Source organism: Ixodes scapularis, unplaced genomic scaffold, assembly GCF_016920785.2.
Source record: "Ixodes scapularis isolate PalLabHiFi unplaced genomic scaffold, ASM1692078v2 PGA_scaffold0__279_contigs__length_252992795, whole genome shotgun sequence".
Classification (NCBI taxonomy): domain Eukaryota; kingdom Metazoa; phylum Arthropoda; class Arachnida; order Ixodida; family Ixodidae; genus Ixodes; species Ixodes scapularis.
Window position 1 is genome coordinate 14,082,606 of NW_024609835.1, and position 21,896 is coordinate 14,104,501.

The 21,896-nt window shown below is 46.7% G+C and overlaps 1 protein-coding gene across 1 annotated transcript in view; it reads left to right on the forward strand.

Annotated features, from left to right (window-relative positions):
• Nucleotides 1-375: 375 nt before the first annotated feature.
• Nucleotides 376-21,896, forward strand: part of LOC120846903 (connectin-like) — a 105,572-nt gene continuing 84,051 nt past the window's right edge. The window contains exon 1 of the mRNA XM_040218812.3: nt 376-449. Within this exon, the coding sequence (XP_040074746.1) occupies nt 394-449 (56 nt within the window). The 5' untranslated portion in view covers nt 376-393. The remainder of the gene's footprint in view (nt 450-21,896) is intronic.

Here is a 21,896-nt window from a genome sequence, read left to right on the forward strand (position 1 = left end):
GCCGTAACTGACCAATTATTTCGTCTGAGTGACTGAGAAATGTTCCAATGTGCCAGTACGTACGAAATATTCGTGATATTTGCTCTTATAATCGCGCGCAGCGAGAAAATGTACTCGCTTTTCCCCATAGAAATGCATTACCGGAAGTCAATTTCAAACTGGTTGCTGTCTGCTTCAATTTGCAGCAGCACACTAGCGCCACTTGAACCTCTAGCGTACATTATAATAACTCTATGGGCGTTCCCGAACGCGTCGACCGCCGCCTCCCTCGCTCTCGCCGTCGGCACAGTCGCTCGGCGGAGCTCAGCTGCGGCGGAAGGGAGAACGCCGCTCCCCCGCCGCCGAAGGATACCCACGCTCTCGTTCGGCGGCGCCAGCACCGACGGCAGCGACATGCGGACGACCGCGTGCTCCGCACGCCTCTTCCGGGAACACGGCTTCGGACCGCGGTGAGTGCCCGAACTCGAACCCGAGTTCACTCTCTCTATCGGCGGTTGGCGCTTCGAATTCCACCCAACCCGGCGCGGGAAAGCGCTCTTTGTAGCGTGCCGATACAGGCGCGACAGGGCATGACATTTCAGCCGTTTTCGGCCGTTAGCAAACTTTTCCGACAAGGGGGGAAAAAAAAAAGCGCACTGCTTTCAGACAACGTAGTAAAGTTGGCACCAGGAGTGTAGCCAGGGAGGGGGGCTTGTGGAACATCTGCCCCCCCCCCCCCCCCCCCCTCCCCCCGAAAAATATTCCTGGCTACGCCACTGGTTGGCACTTCCCCTGCTCGATCTTGTGGAGTCTCTCCTTGTGTAAGTTCTTATGATGTCTGTGTGTATAGTTTCATGCATTATTCATTGCGTACAGGTTTCGTAATTATAGTTCATATCTGGTACGTCCAATCTATTCCTTTAGATTGCAGTAGGCGATCCCAGAAAACAGGAAGAAATTCCTCCACTTCATCATATTATCATTGAAATGTCGAATCCTCGAGGCGGTACGGCAAATTTGGCGGCAAGTCATAGAACGGTTCAGGCTCTCCCCGTCGTTTCTGAATTTTTTCGAGAAGCCAATTTTGGAGAAATGCTTGTGAAGCTGGTCTCAGCGTACGTCATTTTCCCGGACAGTTATCGAAATAAGTAACTAAGTATCGCTTACTCGTTACAAGTCCATATAGTACACAAACCATCATCACTGTCATTTCATTGTTTTTATTATCATCAACAGCTAATTGCCTGAATTTTCAAGCACTCTGGAGATCCTACTCGGACGACTCGGGCCATGGAAAAAATGTAATTACTGAACTTGATTTTGAACCTGAGACTGGGGCAGAAAAGAGAACTCAACAGAAGGTAGAAAAGAGGAGGCCCCTTTTTCTACCTTCTGTTGTGTTCTCTTTTCTGCTCCAGTCTCAGGTTTACAATCATGCTCAACTTACACCAGCTCGCCTGCACTCTGACTATTTTTATGTAATTACTATCGTGGAAAAAAAAAGAAGGAAAAGAAACGCGAGTTACTGTTTGTGATTTCCCTCAGTTCAGCTTCACTGAGTACCAAACGCATAAATGTGAATCTAACTAAAGGACAAGCCCGGTAATTGGTTCGACTTGACGCTCGTTAATCCTCTTAATAATGCGGCCATCTTTTGCGATACGATATCCATTGAATCGACTGTCCTTGCCTTGTGGGCAACCTGGAGATATCAAGCATTTGGCCCAGGTTGCCTCTCCGACAATCATGTGTGGTCATCTTCACCACGAGGGGTCCAAGGGCAACTGGCCGCGCGAGCGGCGCTCCGCCGGTGATAAAGGGCCGTCGCAGGCGATAGCGGTCATCAAATGTTTACGTGCTGTTGGACCGGTCTGCTGTGTCATTCCCCGAGACGGGTAGCAGCAAGGGAAATCCCACGTGGCATACGCATCCCAGACGTTCTTTTCCGGAGTTCAACTTAGTAGACGCAGAAACCAGCAACTCCTCGCCTACCGGCTGCACCGACGTAACACACGGCCAGAACACGCTGCCCTTGTTTGCCGGGCACGCCAAATATGCCCTTGAAAAGGGGTTTGCTCGCCCCTGTCCGCCAGCCCGCCCTAAGTGCATTACTGATCCACCCTGGAGTGTATTTGTTTTGCTGACCCCTCGGATACGCTAAGCCGGACGGGAAGAACCGCGAGTAACAACGTTGCTCTTCGGCATCTCTTTATAGCTTCGACCGGCGGCGTGCTTCCCCACTTGCACCTGGCTGCTGCTCGGTCCTGCTACTTTCGATATTCACTTTCTTTTTTCTTTTCTTATTTTTTTATCGCTGGGGCTAAATCCGGTTTTAAGGCTCCTTTCACGTTTCTGCGTCTTACGTTGTTGGTGCTGGGTTCTTGCAGCTTACACGAGCGACACGGTGTATTCGAAGTCGAAACATAAATCATTTGATCGTATCCTAGGGAGGGTAAAGAAACGTTTCCACCCTAAATGAAACAAAAAAAAAAAAAAAAACAAAGGCAGGATGCCATATTTTTGTTTTGGTTCACTGAGCCTCTTTTGTTTCGCATCTCGCACGACAAGCATTAATTAGTGGAACTCTCGTTTCTTTTCTGAGTCGAAGGTTGCTCTCAAACTTCAGCAACTCTAGTGTAGAAAATTAGACAGCCCGTCCGAGAGGAGGAAATAGTAAAACTTGAGAAAATTAAAATTGCTAGAAGAGACTATCTCGAAGTAGAAGTTTTAGCATTTTTGACTCAGCTCGCATTTAGAAAGGAAATTTGCCGGCCCTTTTGTTGTCGGAAGCAAACATACTTTTTCTTTTTCTCTCCATTTAATTTAACGTTCTCCTCAAAAATGATTGAACCGTCTAGTGTTACGAACATCTCACTTTCAGTAATTAAATGGAGTAATAATAAAAAAAAATCCGAGTGCATATGACTGATCTTGTAAGTAACAAAAGTGAGCGGATGAAAGCAAAATGCAACTGGAAATCGATATTTTTATCTTTTTTTTTTCCTGATGGTGCCGCGATATGTTCTTGACTCGCGGAGTCGGTCGACAGCCAATGAATGTCAAGGACAACTGCTCGGCACCGCTTTAGCTATGCTGGCGATAAGCTCCGTGTTCCATGTGTCGTGCTTTATCGATTACAACCGTGTCTGATAAGAGCCACTCCACATACACGGGGCTGAAAAAACTGGCAAATACAAGTCTTTTTATGTGTGTGTGTGTGTGTTTAGTGTTGAAATTTTGTTTTTAGACATTTTTTCAGAAGCTCTCTGAATACTCGATAATTAAAGTATCCGTTGCGCGTCATTATTTCAGTCATATTTTTATGTTTTCTGACGCAATCGTCTCTCACGTTTTTCCCTCTCATTCGGCTGTCTATGTTTGGAAGTAGGCTAGATCTAAAGAACCACGGGCCGTTAATACACTCCCGAACATAGCCGCATGCACGCATATACCCTGTGTTAAGGTTCGGCGCGTCCGCTTTTTGTTAGTTTTCGTTGAGAGCTGAGGAATGCCTCCGCCAAGCCATGGTAAACGCTAGCACCGAATGGATTCCGGTGTATCCTGTTACCTCTCCGCTCTCCGCTGTACCAGCGCCATACGAGAGGAGGAGTCTTGTTTATGTTTGCACTAGGCACTATACTGCCTGTTATTTTATTGCATATACTTGTGGCAAAGAAGCCGAACTTTAGACCTGACGTCAGAGTCATAAACTGAGAAGAGCCAAGACGAGCTGATGTTAGATTTAACCAATAGCGTTCGAGGAAAATGAGGTCAGCATCAAGTCTTATCTATGTGCTTTGTTTTCGAAACAAAGAGCTGAGCGAATGCCCGGCTATTTATACCGTAATGTCAAGTTTATTCCCATTAAATGGTCTATATCTTGGCTCTACACTAATAGAGAGTGTGCAAGAGGGCACAAGGCCCAGAAAGAGATTCCCGGAAAATATTTTACAAATTCAGCATCTTATCAGACAGTGCGACAGTGTTATTAGGCAGCTGACTACTGTGATCGATAGGAGCAGCGGCAAAAACTTGAAAATATTTGTCCATGGAGTAGCTATGGCAACTTTGCAACTGCTATGTTACAAAGAGAGGCAATATGACATACAAGGTGACATACGTTTTTCTTGTATTTCATGATGTCTTTTTATAGTCCAGCTTTCCCAGCAAAACGCAAAAATTACAATAAAAAAAGAACCTTGTAAAGCAATTTTTGGAAACGTTGAACTGAAAGCTAATGCTTCTCTGATTCGCTGAGAGATTTAGGTTCTTCGAGTTTTTGAGTATAGTTCCGAAATGCTCCGCTCAAATTATTCTGCCGTCGAAAGTTACCTCTAGAAATATTTTTCGGCAGTGTGCAGACAGGACAGCTTGAACAAACAAGCGAACCGCGCTTTCTGTTTATCATTCTAACGAAGAAGTGAATATACTAGTAGTAATCACCACTGCTGGTTGTCTGGGAAGTGCTCCTCCGTATATTTAACTTTTTGAGAAAGAGTTGATGTAATCGAGCAAAATAGAATTGAAAAACTATTTCCGGTGATGTGTCTGGATTAACTGTGTCCAGCAGGGTTCGTATAAAAATTGTAGCCTGTCTTGTTCATGCCTGAGAAAAGTTTTGTACCTAAATTGCTTATTAACATTCTGCACGCGGAGCCACCAAAATCCGCGAGATTTTGTAAGCCACATGTCACCCGCCAAGCATAGCGGTTATCACGTGATTGGAGATAGTGTAACGCACGTTACGTCATTTCTTTACATTATCCGGGTGTAGACCGAAGTGGGGGAAACCCAGAAACGTATTCGACATAATAATACGTAAATACAAAACTTGTGTTTAACAAACACCCTCTAGAAACTAAGGCCCCTTCACCTTCCCTCTCACACGGCGCCGAAGTCACGTACGCCGATCTAGCCTCGGCGCTGGGGAGCTGCTACGCCGTCCGCATCTCTTCCCGCGTGAGGTCCGTTTGGCGTGCCGGGTTTCGTTTGCGTTTCGGAACCACGATGGGTTGCTGTAGTGTCCCAAATTGTCGAGGAAATTATAAGAACGGGCCCAAGGTTCGTACGTTTTCCTTCCCAAAAGATTTGGCTCAGAGAGCCCAAGAGAGCCGATGGTCGAGATAACGTCGACTTGGACACGCAACGGGATCCGCAAGTACGCGATTTCCTTATTCATTCAATACCACTATAATTAATTTCGAATCAGACACTGACGAAGGCTACAGGAAAACAGCTTTTTTAGTTTGATGTACAGACGCTGCGATGTGTTAGAAATGTTTATTGTTCACTGTTATGCAAGTCGACAACCCAAGAATGAAGTATTCTTAAGAAGCTCAGAGCATACATTGCTCTGATTTATCACAAAAAGAACACATACAAATTGGTACATGTGCTTTCATTACTTATCAACTCGAAGAAATAAAAATGACTCAGCCAATGGCTCCCTTGCATAATTTTATAACCCAATGAAAGAAAGCACAAGTACCAATTCGTTCAAAAATATCTTGAACAAATGGCAAAGCTCTGCAATTTGATTACATACATATTGCCACATATCAACCATAACCTTCACTTCTTTGGAGTTCTACCAATTCCTAGCTTCTCTTCAAAACGGTAAGTTTAGATTTAAGCGGCATCCGTATTAAAAGTGCATTTCCCAACAATGCTTTCTGACACTGAATAGGCTTCCTCAACGCTATGAGATTAATTAAATTATGGTGTCAGATTACCTGTTTGAGGTTGTATACTGTAAACCAGCTGTTTTTGTTAAGAGAAAATGCCTAAAGGAAATGCCACAACCGGTACACCACCGTAAGACATACAACTGGGTGCTCAGATAGGAATATATGACCGGTAAAACCAACGAAGACACGTAAAGGACATTCCACAATTAGTACATCAACAGAAGACATACAATAGAATACCCAGAATAGGACCACTTTACCGCCAAACAAAGAAAACAATGCACGTTACGCCGACCGCTTTGCGTCAGCTTTACTATTAAAACAGGAACGCCTACGCATGAAGGATCAACGCGAACACTAGCAGCGTTGAGCATTATACCGAACGTTTATCTATAATCGTTTCCTGGACTCAAGCCAACTTTCAATATTACAGTACAACCATAGAAATAAATCGGGCTTCAGCACTTTCGATAACAGAGCACCAACGGTACCGAAACTAGCAAAGCATTTTTCGTGTTCCCCATATTTTCAAACCATTGCTCGCCAAGTTTCCGAATTCTAAACTTGGCTGGACTAATATATCTCAAAAGTAACAAAAAGAAAAGTTCCCAAAGGATATAACTCTCCACCTTTGTAATGATATCCTTTTGGAGATGATGCCTCGAAACCTGAGCTCCAAAGAACTGCGTTGACTCTCGCTGCTCTCGCACATGCAGATCACGGATCGCGAAGCATGTAGACGTTAACGAAAGCACACGCGCACGCACGCGCACACACATACACCGGATATATTTCTTGCTCCTTCCTAGTTCACTTCTTTCGGGGAGAACGTTGTGGAACGCACGCGAACAAACCAAACACCCACCGGAGAGGTGTAACGAGGCTTAGCCGTAGTCAGCGTAACCGCTTCGTTTCACCTTTCTGTTCTTCTTTTTTCGCCGATATCGCGCCGAGACTTGAGCTTTGAAGAACAAAGTTCACGGACATATACAAGAGAAAGTTGGAGCACCGTTGCATTTCTCGTTACGGACGAACAATGATCACAGTGGCAGATACCGCGTCCAACCCCACAGCAGAACCGGGCATGACAGTTATGGCGACGGAACTGACGGTGGATCGGGGTGCGTGACGTCACGCAGGAAGTGAGAGGGTCTTGAGTTTCTAGAAGGTGTTGGTTTAACGCGCTGCCAAGGCTGACTCCTGAATTTATATATCGATGTACACCCCCGGACATTATGAGCTCAAACCGCCGATCTCGGCGTTCACTACCCGTATACCGTTCGCCCCACGAGCTCCGCCATCTCTGAAACTATCAATGAATTCAAAGGCCTATTTGCTTCGCTTTACGAGTCTATATTAAACCAATGTTTTTTGTTTTTTTTTACAAATTGGCAAGGAAACCGAAGGAACATTGAGGGTTTTTTCATGTCATATTATTCGCGGTAATACACATGCTTTCCGGGTTGAAGTTAGCATCAAAGCTCGTATTTCAGATTTACGAAAACTCGTGGGTATGGAGTCATCAGACACAACATATAGCAATCATGCTTATTAATTAAGGTGTTTTCTTTTGTTTGAACTTTCCAGAGTTGCGTCGGCATTGTTTTTTAGCTTGCTTTCTGGGTGTCGGCGTTTTGGAGGGAGCATTTGCGTAGGCAGAGCGGCCGAGAGGTGGGAGCGGTTCCCCCGCGGTCGTTAAGAAACATCTCGGATTTCGGCAGTCTGCTCGGACAGATCCCTGGGACACCCCGCTCTTGCAGATGTTTGTGGCTTTTAGCCGAATGTGCCTGTATATAGAGGGTTTTGCCGCTTAGTGTAAAATTGTCGCTCTTGCCCGATGCAATAACTTAGCGGTTGGCGCTAGTCGGACTGGGAAAATCGCAGAGAACAACTCCACAAGGAATTTGGGTTTGGCAGTTGGAGCGCCAGGATGACAGCTCGCCGACCATTGGAGAACAGTGTACCACGTGTGAGTGGTGGAATTTGAAGAGATTGGTCGGTTCCTTAGGGGAAAGGAGGCCCCTACGGGCCTACAAAAAGAGGGCGGAAAGAATTTCGAGGGATTCGGACTTTGGATTTGATTGAGAGAAATTGGGGACAGGGAGTTGAGACTTCAGACGAGGCATGCAGGATGGTCTCCCAAGTTGGGACTTGTAACTAGAGTGTAAATAAATGCACATAGTTCTCTACAAGCAGTGAGTCGACCCGTCACTCAGCGACGTTCGTGCCACCACGCTCCAGACCATCGGAGCGGAACCTGCCTCCCATACTACCGGGAGGACCATCAACAAATTTTAACTCACGGAAAGAACAGTTTGTATTGCAGGAATTTTCTTTTAGGGGCGTGGAGGGGGAGGCGAGGGGGAGCCAGAGAGTGTGCGACCGGGTCTCGTAGTAATAGCAACCGCAAGAAAATGTGCGAAGGTCAATGTGAAATTGAGCGATTGCGGCGAAACCCCCGTTCTTTCGGCACCCCACCGCTTGCCCTCTCTCCCGGCGCATCGGTGCTCGAAATAACGAGTGGAGGGTGGCGACGTGCATAAAGGGAAGCGGTGACGAAGCACGGCGGCTGTTCGGGGTATCGGCACTGTCAGGGAACATGTCTAAAGCTCTGCTCAGGGTATCAATTAGTCTTTGCGGCCGCAGGATGGAGGAGAACTCGCGTGGCGGAGAAGAGGTGCACGGCTTGAGAATTCCAACGAGTGTCCGGGGAAACTAAAGTGCCTTGAGAAGACTCGGATGATGCCTAGGCTTGCCCGGGCTATTAGGCAAGTCTGCCTGCGGGGCTCAGGACAACACTGGCGCTGCCTTGTCTGCCCCCTCATCGACTCCGGGTTCTGACCAGGATGAGATGGAGTGGCAGACTACGAAGAAACAAAAATCGAAAAAACTCGTAACTCCTCCGAAGAGAGGAAACTGACTCACTTTTCCATGCGCTCCAGTTTTTGTGCCTAAAATGGCTTCAGTACTTATACAGTGGAACTGTCGTGGCCTTCTAAGAAACCTGGATGATGTAGAGCACCTTCTGGAGGTGCACAAGCCACGAGCGCTGTGCTTGCAAGAGACTCATTTGAGTCCCAGCCATACCAATTTCCTCAGACGTTACTAGGTTTTCCGGAGGGATCGTCCGAGCTCTGTCAGTTCCTCTGGGGGAGTTGCGGTGGTTCTCCCGAGAGAAGTTCCCTGCACAGAGGTTCCACTGTCCACACCACTTGAAGCAGTGGCTGTTCGGTTCTTGCACCATAAGGCTCTTACAGTATGCTCTTTATATCTGCCACCCTCCTTTACTTTGAAATGTTCAGATTTTAACTCGCTGTTAGACCAGCTTCCTGAGCCTTTCCTTTTGATGGGCGATTTTAATTGTCACAACCCTTCATGGGGGAGCACACGTCAGGATGTCAGAGGAAAAATTGTTGAGTCAGTATTAACCACACGAAGTCTTTGTCTTTTTAATACGGGCCAGCCAACCTATTTTAGTCCATCATCTTTGTCATCAACTTCCATCGACCTTTCAATTGGTTCTGCTAGTTTACTTCCAGATTTTTCCTGGAGTGTGGATTCCAATCCACGTGGGAGCGATCATTTTCCTACTCTTTTAACCTGTAGCGTAGCCCTTCTTTTAATTCATACACGCTCGCCTTGTTGGAAGCTTGACAAGGCTGATTGGGGCCTTTTCAAGCAGGCATCGCTTTTAGCATATTTTCGTCTCGAAAGTCTTACCATTGACGAACTCACTCATCTTTTAACCGAGCGCATTATCACAGCAGCCAAGCTGTCCATCCCGCAGACATCTCAATTTCTTCCTAGGAGACCAAAGCCCTGGTGGAATTCGGAATGTGAAGAGGCACGCAGGAAACAAAATCGGGCTTGGGGTATTCTGAGACGATACCCCACTAGAGATAACCTCATATCCTTTCGGAAAATGAAGGCCCGTGCACGCTACATCCGAAGAAAAGCCAAACGGGAAAGTTGGCAAGGCTATGCTTCCACTATAAATAGCAGTACCTCACCTAAGGAGGTCTGGGATCGAATACACAAGATCAATAGTTCCTATCATGCATTTAAAATCCCCCTGCTTTTTAGGAATGGAACATGCCCAGACACGCTCGAGAAACAAGCTGATATTTTTGGAGAACATTTTGAATATATATCCAGCTCACATCATTATTCATTTACTTTCCTTCGACACAAGCTGAAGGCCGAGAGCAATCCCTTGAAAATCTCAGGAGGTGAACAGGAGGAATATAATGCTACATTCAGCTTGCACGAGCTCCTCGCAGTTCTTCATAACACAAAGCCCTCAGCTCCTGGAACAGATGGTTTACATTATTCAATGCTACAGCATCTTCATCCTTCTACACTCGATGTCATTTTATATCTTTATAACCGCATATGGCAGGAGGGCTATTTCCCTTCATCTTGGAAGGTAGCACATGTCCTTCCACTTTTGAAGGTTAATAAGGATGCTTCTTGTGTTTCCAGTTATAGGCCCATTGCTCTTACCAGCTGTCTCTGTAAGACACTGGAGCGAATGATTAATCGTAGACTTATGTACTATCTCGAGCATGGTAAGGTGCTCGACAAATTTCAGTGCGGCTATCGTTCATCAAGGTCCACAGTCGACCACTTGGTCCGTCTCGAAACTGTTGTGCGTGAGGCCTTTGCACACGGGCCGCACTGCCTCTCCGTGTTCTTTGATCTCGAGAAAGCATATGACATGGCTTGGCGCTTTGGCATTTTGAGGGACCTGTTGGACCTCGGACTACGTGGTCACATGCTTCGTGCAATTCAGAGCTATTTAGACAGGCGCACTTTTCGAGTACGGCTGGGAAACACACTTTCCCGCGAATTTCTGCAGGAAAATGGAGTGCCGCAGGGGGGAGTACTAAGTGTCACCTTGTTTATAGTTAAAATGAACTCCATTGCTTCTGTAATCCCTGCGTCGGTTCAGTACTTACTTTACGTCGATGATTTAAAAATTTCAGTTTCCTCCTGTAAATTTTCAGTCTGTGAACGCAGGGTTCAGCTAGGCATCAACAAGCTTACTGAGTGGGCTGACAGTAATGGGTTTAAGTTCTCTCCTGAAAAGACTGCATGTGTTTACTTCACCCGCAAACGTGGAATCCTTCTTGAACCATCCCTAACAATCTACAATAGTAATGTTAGTGTCGAACCTCAGCACACATTTTTAGGACTTACGTTTGATAGTAAACTGAATTTTAATGCTCATGTAAAAGGCCTGAAACTGAAAGCTCACAAGTCTCTCAATATCCTTAAAGTCCTCTCTCACCGGTCTTGGGGCTCGGATCGATTGAGCCTCCTGCGAATCTATCGCTCTTTGGTGCGCTCCCGATTGGACTATGGCTGCTTTGTTTATGGGTCTGTCAGGCAATCTGTGCTCAAGATGTTGGATCCCATTCATCACCTTGGGCTTCGTTTGGCTACGGGTGCTTTTCGTACGTCCCCTGTGCCCAGTTTGTATGCAGAGGCTAATGAGTGTTGCCTCGAAAGACGCAGGTTCACTTTGGGCATGATGTACTCTCTTCGCATCCGATCTGTCCTCCAGCACCCCACTCGAGACGTTGTTCAAGAAACACGCTCGGAACGACTCTTTCTCGCAAAACCTAGCGTGATCCCTCCATTCAGTATGCGATTGAAGACCTTGGCCGAGTCTGTCGGACTAGATGTGGCATCCCAGGTAGTCGAATTCCCTGGCATCATAGCACCTTGGGAGCACCCTGACATACACTGCAACCTGTCTCTTGCACAGTATAACAAGAAAAGCACTCCAAGTTCTGTGCTTCTGCAAGAATTTCATGAACTTGCTCAATTGTATGACGATTATACAAAGTTCTATACAGATGGAACAAAATCTGAGACCTTTGTTGGTTGCTCTATCATTGGCTCTTCAGTGGAAGTTGTAAGGCGGATAAATACTGCTGCTACCATTCTCACAGCGGAGCTGTATGGCCTCCTGTTGGCTACGGAACACATAGCCCGTCACAAGATACCCCTGGCAGTGGTTTTCACTGACTCTCTTAGTGCTTTGCGAGCCATCTCTTCACTGCTGCCTACAAGGAACGCCCTTGTTGTTGAAGCTCAGAAGAAAATTATTGTGGCAGGCAGAAAGCATTGCACCAATGTCTTTTGTTGGATTCCCAGCCATGTTGGTATCCCAGGCAATGAGGCAGCCGACCGTGCTGCCCGCACATGCGTCAGCAGAGAGGTAGATATTAAAAAGATCCCTTACATGGACTATCACACTTTTGTAAAGTCTCGCATACGAGCGCAATGGCAAGCTGAGTGGAATGAGGAGATCTACAACTAGCTGCATCTCGTTAAGCCAGACCTGGGTGAATGGGCGAGCGCCCGGCACCAGGAACGCTTTTATGAAGTAGTACTGTGTCGCTTGCGCATTGGCCACACTCATCTGACTCATGGCTACCTGCTCCATGGGGAGGATGCCCTTTTGTGTGAACAGTGTGACAAACCTCTAAGTGTTATCCATTTTCTAATTGAGTGCCCTTTCTATGAACGGGAACGCCGATCTCACTTCGCAGAGTTATACAGAAAGCACATTTCCTTGCACCCAATGCTGTTATTGGGTGATGAACCATTCGTAACTCACAAGCAGGTTTTTAAGTTTTTAGAAGCTATTGGTCTTCTACATCGACGGTGAACTTCAAAGCTTTTCACTCATGTCCATTTTTGTTTGTGACATTATCCGATTCATGTCTCATTCCTTTACTTTTAAGCCTGACCACTAGAGTCCTTTCTTCTCGCTTACCCTCAATGCAGTAGTTTCCTTCTTTGGCTCTCTTTGGCCTTAGCAGCCCTCGCGCCATAAAAACTCAATCAAACTAAAATAATCAGACTAGTTTCGCTATGATTTAAATCAAACCTCCTCTGCAAAAGGGATCACGGTAATATATTTCTATTTACTGTTTTTTATGGTCATCTGTTTTGTATTTAAATCGAAGAACCATCAATCAAGGTTTATATAAAACCAGACGCCAGGGGAAAAAAAGAGCTCTCCTGATCAAGTCGGAGCCCTGAGCTTGATTTCTTTCTTTAACTCTGTTCGTCAGCTGCGTAACCTTCTATTACAACCAAGTCAAAACGCAAAAGAAAGAAAATATACGACTAGAAAAAAAAAAGTTATATTACTATTAAAGGGGTCATGAAACGCTTTTCCAACTTTTTCCCGTTTAGCTTTCCTCCTCAGCTCACGAGTCGCGCCTTGTACCAAACGGTCCAAGAAGACGGAAAGGAAGGACTCCCCTCTTTTTCGGACCCTCGTTCGTGCAACCGGACACAGCCATTCTCCCCCTAGAAGATTATCCCGTCGCTCAAAATTCAGACAAAAGTTGCTTTCCCCAACCCGTTAATTCCGAAGCTGACAGTGCTGTGAAAGCTACGTGCTCGTTGGGCCAGCCACACTTGCCACGTGAGCGTGGCAAATGTGGCTGCAGAGCACCGAGGCCAGGTGATGAAAGGGAGGCGGCTGATTGGTCCAGCAAGCGCGTAGCTTCCACCACGATGTCAGCTTAGGGGTGAAGGGAATAAGTGAGGTCCGATTTCGTGTGACGTCAGCTTGGACCCGATGACGCGCTTTTGGGACCGCGGATGTATCACAGTGAAAAGGCAGAGAGCTTATGAAGGAGAGGAGGTACGAAATAGTCCGCTGTGTTTTCAAATTTGCGCACTGAAAGTCAGGCTTTCGACTTTCTACCTTTTTTTTTTTTTTGGCCCACTGAACGATGTGCTATTAGTAAAATCCCAATCTAAAATGATTTATCCCAACCCAGAAATCGTTTCATGGGCCTTTTAAGTTAAAATGTGAAATAAAAAGTAAATAAAGCTTTTAAATAATCTAAGGAGGTCAGACTGTTTTACTTCTAATATGGCAGGAATCGCAACACTGAAAAGTTGTCTATTAAACCATAACTTAAAGTTACAATTATTTCTTCCACATTGTTTTTAGTGACCAGACGAATACATCAATGTATACGGCATGTCTACAAATACATCTGGTAGTAAGAAACAATTATTTCTTGCTAGAGTAATTAAAATATATATATAACTTAAATCAAAGAATTTTGTGTTAATTGACTAAAAGAAGCCTTGATTCTTGCCACCCTGAATTTTCGCCACCTGATGTTCAGAGTTTAATGTCGTGCTAATGTCACTTTGGTTAATCTAATCTTAAAAAATGGGCTTTCAAGAAAAGAAAATTATCTCCACTAAATTCTAATGTACGTAATTAGAAAGCAACCCGGCAGAATGACCATTATTAGTGTGATCACTCAAAAAATTAAACACTTACGCAACCTGTAAGGGGAAACACGGCGATGGCTGAGGTATGACGTCGGAGCTTCTAGGGTGTCATTTCGAAGCAGCTGGACCGAATGAACGGTGAAGGCCGGTTCTCACATGCAGCGAAGCGCTGATGTGGCGCTGCTCACGTGGCGTGAGCCACTTATCGTCTGCCATGAGCAACAGTTTTGACGGTGCGATACAAAGCTGGTGAACGCTGCCGTCAGCAAGCGCCTAGCGCTAGGTCGGCGCTTAAACCAGCGCTATGCTTGTAGCGCTCCGCTGGATGTGTGAACAGGCCTTTAAAGGTGCGAGCACGCAGTTCAGTCCCCCCCCCTGCCCGTTTCGATCTGGATGAGCATCGTACCGGTGTGCGGTCGGTGCATCACTACTGCGTGGTGCACGATAAAGACCCCAGGTTAGCAGTTGTACTGCACTGGCTAAATTGCTCATCCACAGCTGACAGACAAGTCGCCCGTTGAGACAGGCGTTGTGAAAGTATTACGTACCGTCACGTTTTGGGACCGGTGCTCAAAGGGGAACCCGGTGCCGTCCCACCGCGCGGCCGACGGCTACTAGCAATGGCGATCGCCGCCCCGGGTTTGCCAACGGCATGCCAACAACGATGATCCCAGTATCCAAAAGCGTTTATTGGGAAACAGGGGTCCCAACAAGACACTGCGGTCAAGCGGGCCATGGAAACAGGGTGCCCTGAGCGCTCGCCATGAGAGCCAAAGGGCTATTGCGAGCGGAGTCATCGCCGGTAGGCCGAGTGGGCCGAGTTTACGCCGCCACCCTTCGTCGCAGAAGTTTGGGCCAGAGCTCTCGGCAGACGGACGTCCACTCGGAGGAGGGGACGCTGACTGTCAGTGCCAGGGGAAAAGCTAGCGTTGAGTCATCGCCGGTTGGACGAGCTTGTACGCCGCGACTCGACCCTTCGCCTGGAGTCCACTCTAGTCCTCCTCGACCAGACGGCCGTTCACTCGGACGAGGGAAGACCCGACTGTCCCGCTCGATCTCGTCCCCCGAAAAGGGGAGACGCGCGGAGGACTGCGGGAGGGTAGGCCAACATAGGCCAACATGGTGGTGTACTTTCCCCGACACCATACGGAGCGAGAAGGCTCGAATCCAGATGGCCCCGTCCCCGGCCCGAACGTCCACGGCTTACGCGTTCTTGGGGGAGGGAAACAGTGGCTCCCACAACGTTCAGGTTGTATACACGAACTCAGCTCTGGTACGTCACAGCACGGGTTGGCGCGTCGGGCGCACTTCCAATCTAGGGCTGTGGGCGGAAGTCACCGTGCGAGACTTGCATTCCTGCGTCGTTTTTGAAGCAACCATACAAAAACCTACCTTCTCATCAAAACACCGCGACTAGGACTGTGCCAAAAAAGTCGAGAAATGTTTGAAGGTCAGTTTTCATGTGTTTTCTGCCTGCTGGGTTCGTCCGAGAACGTTGATAGGGCCATAAAAAAGTAGAGCCAGACGGCGTCGGACCACGATTGCTTGTGCGGGAAGCACTTTCGGTCGAATTCACGGATACTTCTGGTCGTCAGATTTATTTGTTTTGTTCCAACATGAACGCGGGAAAACCGCAAACTTGTACCGACCACCTGCGGACTACGTTCGGTGCGTCATCAGTTAGAACGGCCGCCTGATCGTTCGAACTGTCGTCTGCTCAAACGTTTCTGCTTGTGGTCGCCTGTTCGTTCAAACGACAGCGGCCTGTAGACCAAACGTCCGGTCATTGCAATGAGAAGTAAGTGCAGGACTCAAAATAATTTTCATTTTAAAGCTTGGTTGAAATAAATAGGCCATCCCCGACTTGTTACGCCTGATTCACTTAACCCGATTCTGCTTGCGATTTTCAGTATCGACATTGACATCTCAGTTACCTTTCACGCTCTTGTAGCCCGAGCGACGTCATGACTGAAAATAGCGAGCAGAATCTCAGCGTGCGAATCAGGCTTTAGCGTCCATTCTGCGGCATGCACGCGGAATGAATCGCCGCATGTCACATTATTCACGAAAAGTTTGCGGTGTAACGAGCCTGGTTAATTTCGCTGAGGCCGCAAGAGTAGTCAGACATTGCCAGGAAAACGTAGGATGGACCATTCCAACGCGAAAAAGAGCACGGGGACTCACACCGACGCCGACAACATCGGGCGACGTGGAGCTTTTGCCCACACTCCATCCCGCTAGGGGCGCGCGCTCCGGTTTGTTTGTAAACAGAAATTAAACTTTTTTTTCCTCTGGGGGGGGGGGGGGGGGGGGGGGGGGGGAGAGGGGCGGGCGCGCGTTTTTTGCGTAGGCCTTCCGTACTAAACCGACTTAACGCACCGGACGAAAATTTCATAGTGTTTTGGAATCAATGAAGGGAGAATTTCAGCTGTCTGCGCGAGAGCGGAGCCTGTTTTCGTACGTCGCTTCGGTACAAATAGTCACACGTGTTAAAGGTAAAGCGCCGAATAAGGAAGGATGCGAGGCGGGGTGAGCTCTCAAATTAAGGTTTATTGAAACAAACGCACACTAATAATACAATTTTTATGGCGATTCGTTTAAAAAACAAAACTCCCTAACTGCCAGGAGCATTGACGGGGCACTAACGTACTTGCTTTCCGCTAACTATCTGATACAGAATGCATCGTAATAGTCAGGGCAGTATTACCTGCGTAATTCTGATATTAACTGTTGTTTGTTCTTATTCTGGGTCACATGGGCACATATCCAAGTGCACTGTCAGCAACAAGGCGGCTTAGATCGATAAACTGGTACCCCGTTTACCAGGCAAAGGTGACCCCCACTTGGCTGCCGCCATGTTGTAGAATTTTTACCACGAGATACGCAACCCTACCGAATCCTCAGGCTTTTAAGCAATACTGAAACGAGATTTGTATTGCGATCGGTGTAAAAAAAATACGATAAACTATTTTTTCAATACTGTTAGCGCCAGAGATCAGTGATAAAACCCCAAAATTCAGCACGGCGGCTCACCGCACCTAGAGGAACTTATCTGGTCGGTACTCTAATTGAAGATCAAAAGCAATTATTTGGGTGCGGTACTTCGTTAAATTCTAGACGCAAAATGGTAAGGTCACGTGTCTGGTGGTCAGAAATGTGCAACATGGTGCGCCCAATGGGGGTCAGTTTCGGCTGCCAGTTTATTGCTCTAAGGCCCACTGCCAGATTGGCTGACGGGGACTGTTTCACTGACCATGCATATTATCTTGATTACTTGTTATCTTGTTATCACCGGCCCCTGGAATGTTTTGGCGGAGTGCCGAAGATGGCCCGCATCGATATGGAACGTGGTCGACGGCTCGAAGCCGCGGTGTCGCGGTAACAGCTTTCGCTGTAATATCGCTGTAATAATATCGCTGTAATATCGCTGTATACGTAAGACTCCTATTTTTATCTTCCTAAGTAGAAAAATAGATAAACCAAAGCTGTGAAACATTATTGAGAAAGCAAATGAGTTAGAGTTACAGGTACGTAAGTTTTAATGTGCTTAATTACAAATAAATTTATAATTTTAGAAATATACATAAATACGGGCTGGCACTAACAGCCCAGTTTTTTTGCTGTTTTTTTTTTACGTTGCGTAACTTACGTTACAAAAGCTTACGTACAAGTGACCCTGACATATGCGCTTCATATTAAGCGCCTACCAGTTCGAGGAGATAGCCCGGCTCGCGACATTTAAGGCATGTTTTGGTGGCTTATACGTTGCATAAGAAAACTGTGCTGTGCGAACTAAACTTTAGTGTAGACCAGATTTTACACTGAAATAGTACCTAGGTACATTCCAGCAACTGTTAAAATACCACAAGATTTCTGAGGTGTGCCTCTATCCCTCAGCAACGGCACATATTGGTGCTGCTCCGCTTTAATTCGCCACTTTGTTCTGGGCAGAGTTTCAGGCAATGAGAACACAGCACGTCACGTTGAGCCTAATCAGAAACTTGGACTAACTGTGCTCGAACAAAGTTAAGTTACTAAAAAGCTTTCAGCCTTTCCACTCTGGCGAAGACGGAAGACCAGCGAAGCTTTGCATGGTGGGAATGAAGTAATGGCCGGCCGCAAGTCGACAAGCCAGAGTGGAAAGGCTGGAAAGGTTGCGCCATCTTTCATGGGTGGCGGTAGCTGTACGGAGTTTCGTGTAATCATTTGTTTGCTGAGGGACACGATACTGGGGAAACTAGCTCTTAACAGCTCCGCTGTACAAACTTCCAGTTGCTGACATTAGTTTCATCGTAACTTTAAAATTATATTTAGTCGCCATAACTGCGTAATCATACAGAGTAAATCCTTACGATTACTTAGATCACGGCTCTGCGCTCGCGCGATTAGAGAACGTCCATTTGAGATAATGAGTGACGATAAATGTTTGTCCCTCATAAATGCGTCTCGGAATGGCGGGTCCGTTGGCGGCGTCTCAATGGCACACGTCCTTCGTTGGACAGCATCGGACTGTTTCAGAATAACAAGCAGGGATGTCGAACTCGGGAGACCGGTCTTGAGCGTTCCTTCTCTTCCTGTGTGAACGAACCCCGCGCGCACCAGCATGGAGCGAAGTCGTCTTGTCCTTTTTATTCATCATCGATCCGAGTCGTCTGACGACCCGGGGTGGACCTGGCTGGTGTTGCACATTCACGCGTACGACCAACACCGCCTAGAAGACAAGGGCTACGCATGACATCATCGTTAGTGTTGTCTCTGATTCGGCCCACTGCGGCAAGCAATTTGAATCTCGACGAGAGACACCTCAAAGCGCCAGACGCGTTTTTCATTGCTGCTTCGTCGCGCGCTAGCGTCGCGTTCGTTATGAAACAGTACAGAGTTCTATAGACTCATATATACGTGTTGCGCATATGTGAGTCTACAATTCACATGTGCGCAGTGCGCATATGTGAGTCAGTTAATGAAATATTTCTAGTAAAAGCGCATCATTCGAATCTTCCTTCACGGTTACGTTTGGGGGAAAAACACAGGCCATGTCTTCCAAGTGGTATTGGTACCGCACCACTTTTTGTTTGCGTGTTTGCGTCACTATTGGTAAGCGCCAAAGGGGAAAACGAGAAAAGGCGTGCGTGATATTGAGCATTGCAGATTTTATTGCCATTATTTAAAAGTCTGAAATCACCTTTGCACCAATGAGCTTTGTTTATGCTGACATTTGAATAACTTGCGTCGCATCTTTAGTGTCTTGCGTAAAACTTGCCAGCGTTTACTCTATCTTAAAAAGTAAACAAAAACGTAAAGCATTCCTTTTAATAATAAGTGAAGGCAGTTAGGTCATTCAGTCATCATTTGGATATTTATTCTATTCTGTTAATTTTTGACATGCAAATATCCTCAAGTTTATAACGATCTTCTTATGCAGCGCAGCGTCTCAACCCTGCAAGATGGTCGATCACTCCCGCGATCGACCAGCAGCCAGGTGACTCACTCCGCATTGTTGCCTTCTCGGTGGCAGATCTTATTACATTCTTTTTTCCGTAGCTAAGCTCGCTGTGGTGTGCAGGCTGCAAGCCTTCTAAACCAAAGCAGATTTTCTTGTATTCTTCAAGTGATGTCGCCCGCTGTGTGCCGTGCCTACGAGGGGTGCGCGGATCGAGGGGCTTATTGCTGATAGTTCATTGGTTCGATCATTTGAGCTATGAACTAAGAACTAATATAACTAGTTAAGGAACCAAGTAATAATTTCTTTGTAATAAAATAGCACCAACTACAACTGTAAGATGGCAAGATTTTCGGAGGAATTTGTACGTTTTATCACTTACATCTCTAAAACAAGTATGACGATGTATACGCCAGGCGATTTATCTAAAAATAATCGTATTGCAAAACTGAACCTTTGGTGGGATATCGCAGCAGGCATCGACGTCATTAGATTGCATAACGTGTACTTAGCGAGTATAACTCGGTTATATATAGATGCATTTGTAAAACGAGTGTAACTACATGTATGTCGTAACTAATTTCATAACAGCTCAAGTGACTACCACGGTATAATGTTTATTTAGTAAAGGTAGATTTCCAGGTCTGCAGGCCCGCACGTAGCCTCCGCTTCAATGTCAGATGTGAGGAAGACACTCGGCATGCAGATCAGGGCATCTCGCCGACGTGACGCGCCTCGCGAGAATCTCACGTACTTTGCCGGGCAGGCCTCCGCGCATTTCAAACAGGGACCTCCTAAAGCAGATGCTCCTTGTTTTGTCAAGAACTCGTTACCGAGAAAACGCACAATTCGGACTCAATTTCTTTGACTCGCATTAAAGAAAGTAACAAATGTACTTACTAGGCTACCGCAGGGCCGTGTGCACGAACTCAAGTCCCTGAGGTGAGGCCACTGCGGTGGCGATGGTGTTGGCACTGCGCATGCGCAGACGATTTATCTCGAGCAAGGCTGGTTTTTGCGCACGCGCAGTGTCCCCACCTGGTGTGGGCAAGCACCGACTTCCTTGTTGACAGCTTGGAGGAAGGAAGAAGAGGAGGCGACATGCCGGCTCAAGCCAGCCAGAGGAGAAAATCCCCACTGAAGCCAGAAGTAGAGGTGGGAACGCACCTTCAAGGGTGACCAAAAAGCATAAAATTGCTGTTGGCGCCACATTTCGTGTCCTTTCTGCCCAATAACGTCTTTTGATTTTGGTCATCGTTGGGGCGTGTCCCTCCGAATCGGAAGTCTCCATCGGCTTCACATCTGATGGCGTCATGTCGCCTTTAGAAGCTGCTTACCTCCGTAGTTAAAGGGACACTTAACCCCCCCCCTCACCCCTTCCCCTCCAAAAAAATAAATAAAAATTTTTTTGTTAGGTGATTTTATATGGTCTCAGGAAACTACCCAATCAATATTTTTGTACGGCGTCACGTATAGCTTTTATAAAGTCAAAAAAGCAACTGCTTGAAACCGAAACAGAAACTGGACTGGGAAGGAAGAAGAAATGTAGAGGAGGAGAGCGCTGCCGGATGTCACGTGGCTACACTCGAACACGTTTTCTTTATTTATTTTTTTCCTCCGTTTTTCCGGCTGTGCGAGGCAAATAAAATTTCCGCACGTCGCAAAAAAACAAAAAACAAATTTGAAGGTCAAGCACTTTGTGCTTGACGTTTGCGCGTTTTTCAATCTCTTATACCGATTCGTGTTCGTAATATGAGCGATGTTTTCAGCCAATGGAAGGGACGACGACTCGGCGACGTCTTCGTGCGAATAAACTCGGTGGTCGGGCGTGTCGCGCGGAAATACACTTTAATTCTTTTATTTGTTAAATGATTTCTCTTTGGAAGCTAGACGGATTCGCCAGTACCGCGAACAACAGTTCTGAAGTAGAGGACCCACGCCCGTCGTCTGGCGCCATCGTTTCGTCCGCTTCGTTTAGCCGTCCATCCCGCGACTCCCGCCACTCGCGATACGACGCCACGTTGAGGATTACACAGGGAATGCACTGAGTGCTTCCGGGTCTATGCGCTACTTTCTATTTTATAAAAACGTATGTTCAGCATTTTAAAAACCAGAAAAAAATATTATATTAGTTTGTTTTGTTTAAATATTGAGTGTGTGCCTTTGATGACCCACAACTTCGCTTAAATTTGGTGCGTGTGTCTACACCATAGCAAACTGCACGTGACCACGAAGAAGAGAGTGAGCGCGACTCAAGCCGGCCAGAGGGTCTAATCTGGACACTTTGTGGAAACGTCGGCGAGGAATTCGACCGCCGTGATTGGACGGCGCCAAAGTCAAACGCTGCTCTGGCCGATCCCGGCCCCATGATTCCTCGCCGACTTTGTAGCCAAGTGTCCAGGTTAGAGCTCCAGTTCTCGGCGGGCGGCTTTGGGGCGGAAAGAAAGTGAATTTCGAGCCACATGTTCTGTTCTGGGTAGTTGGGCTCTTATATCTCATGTACAAATAAAAAT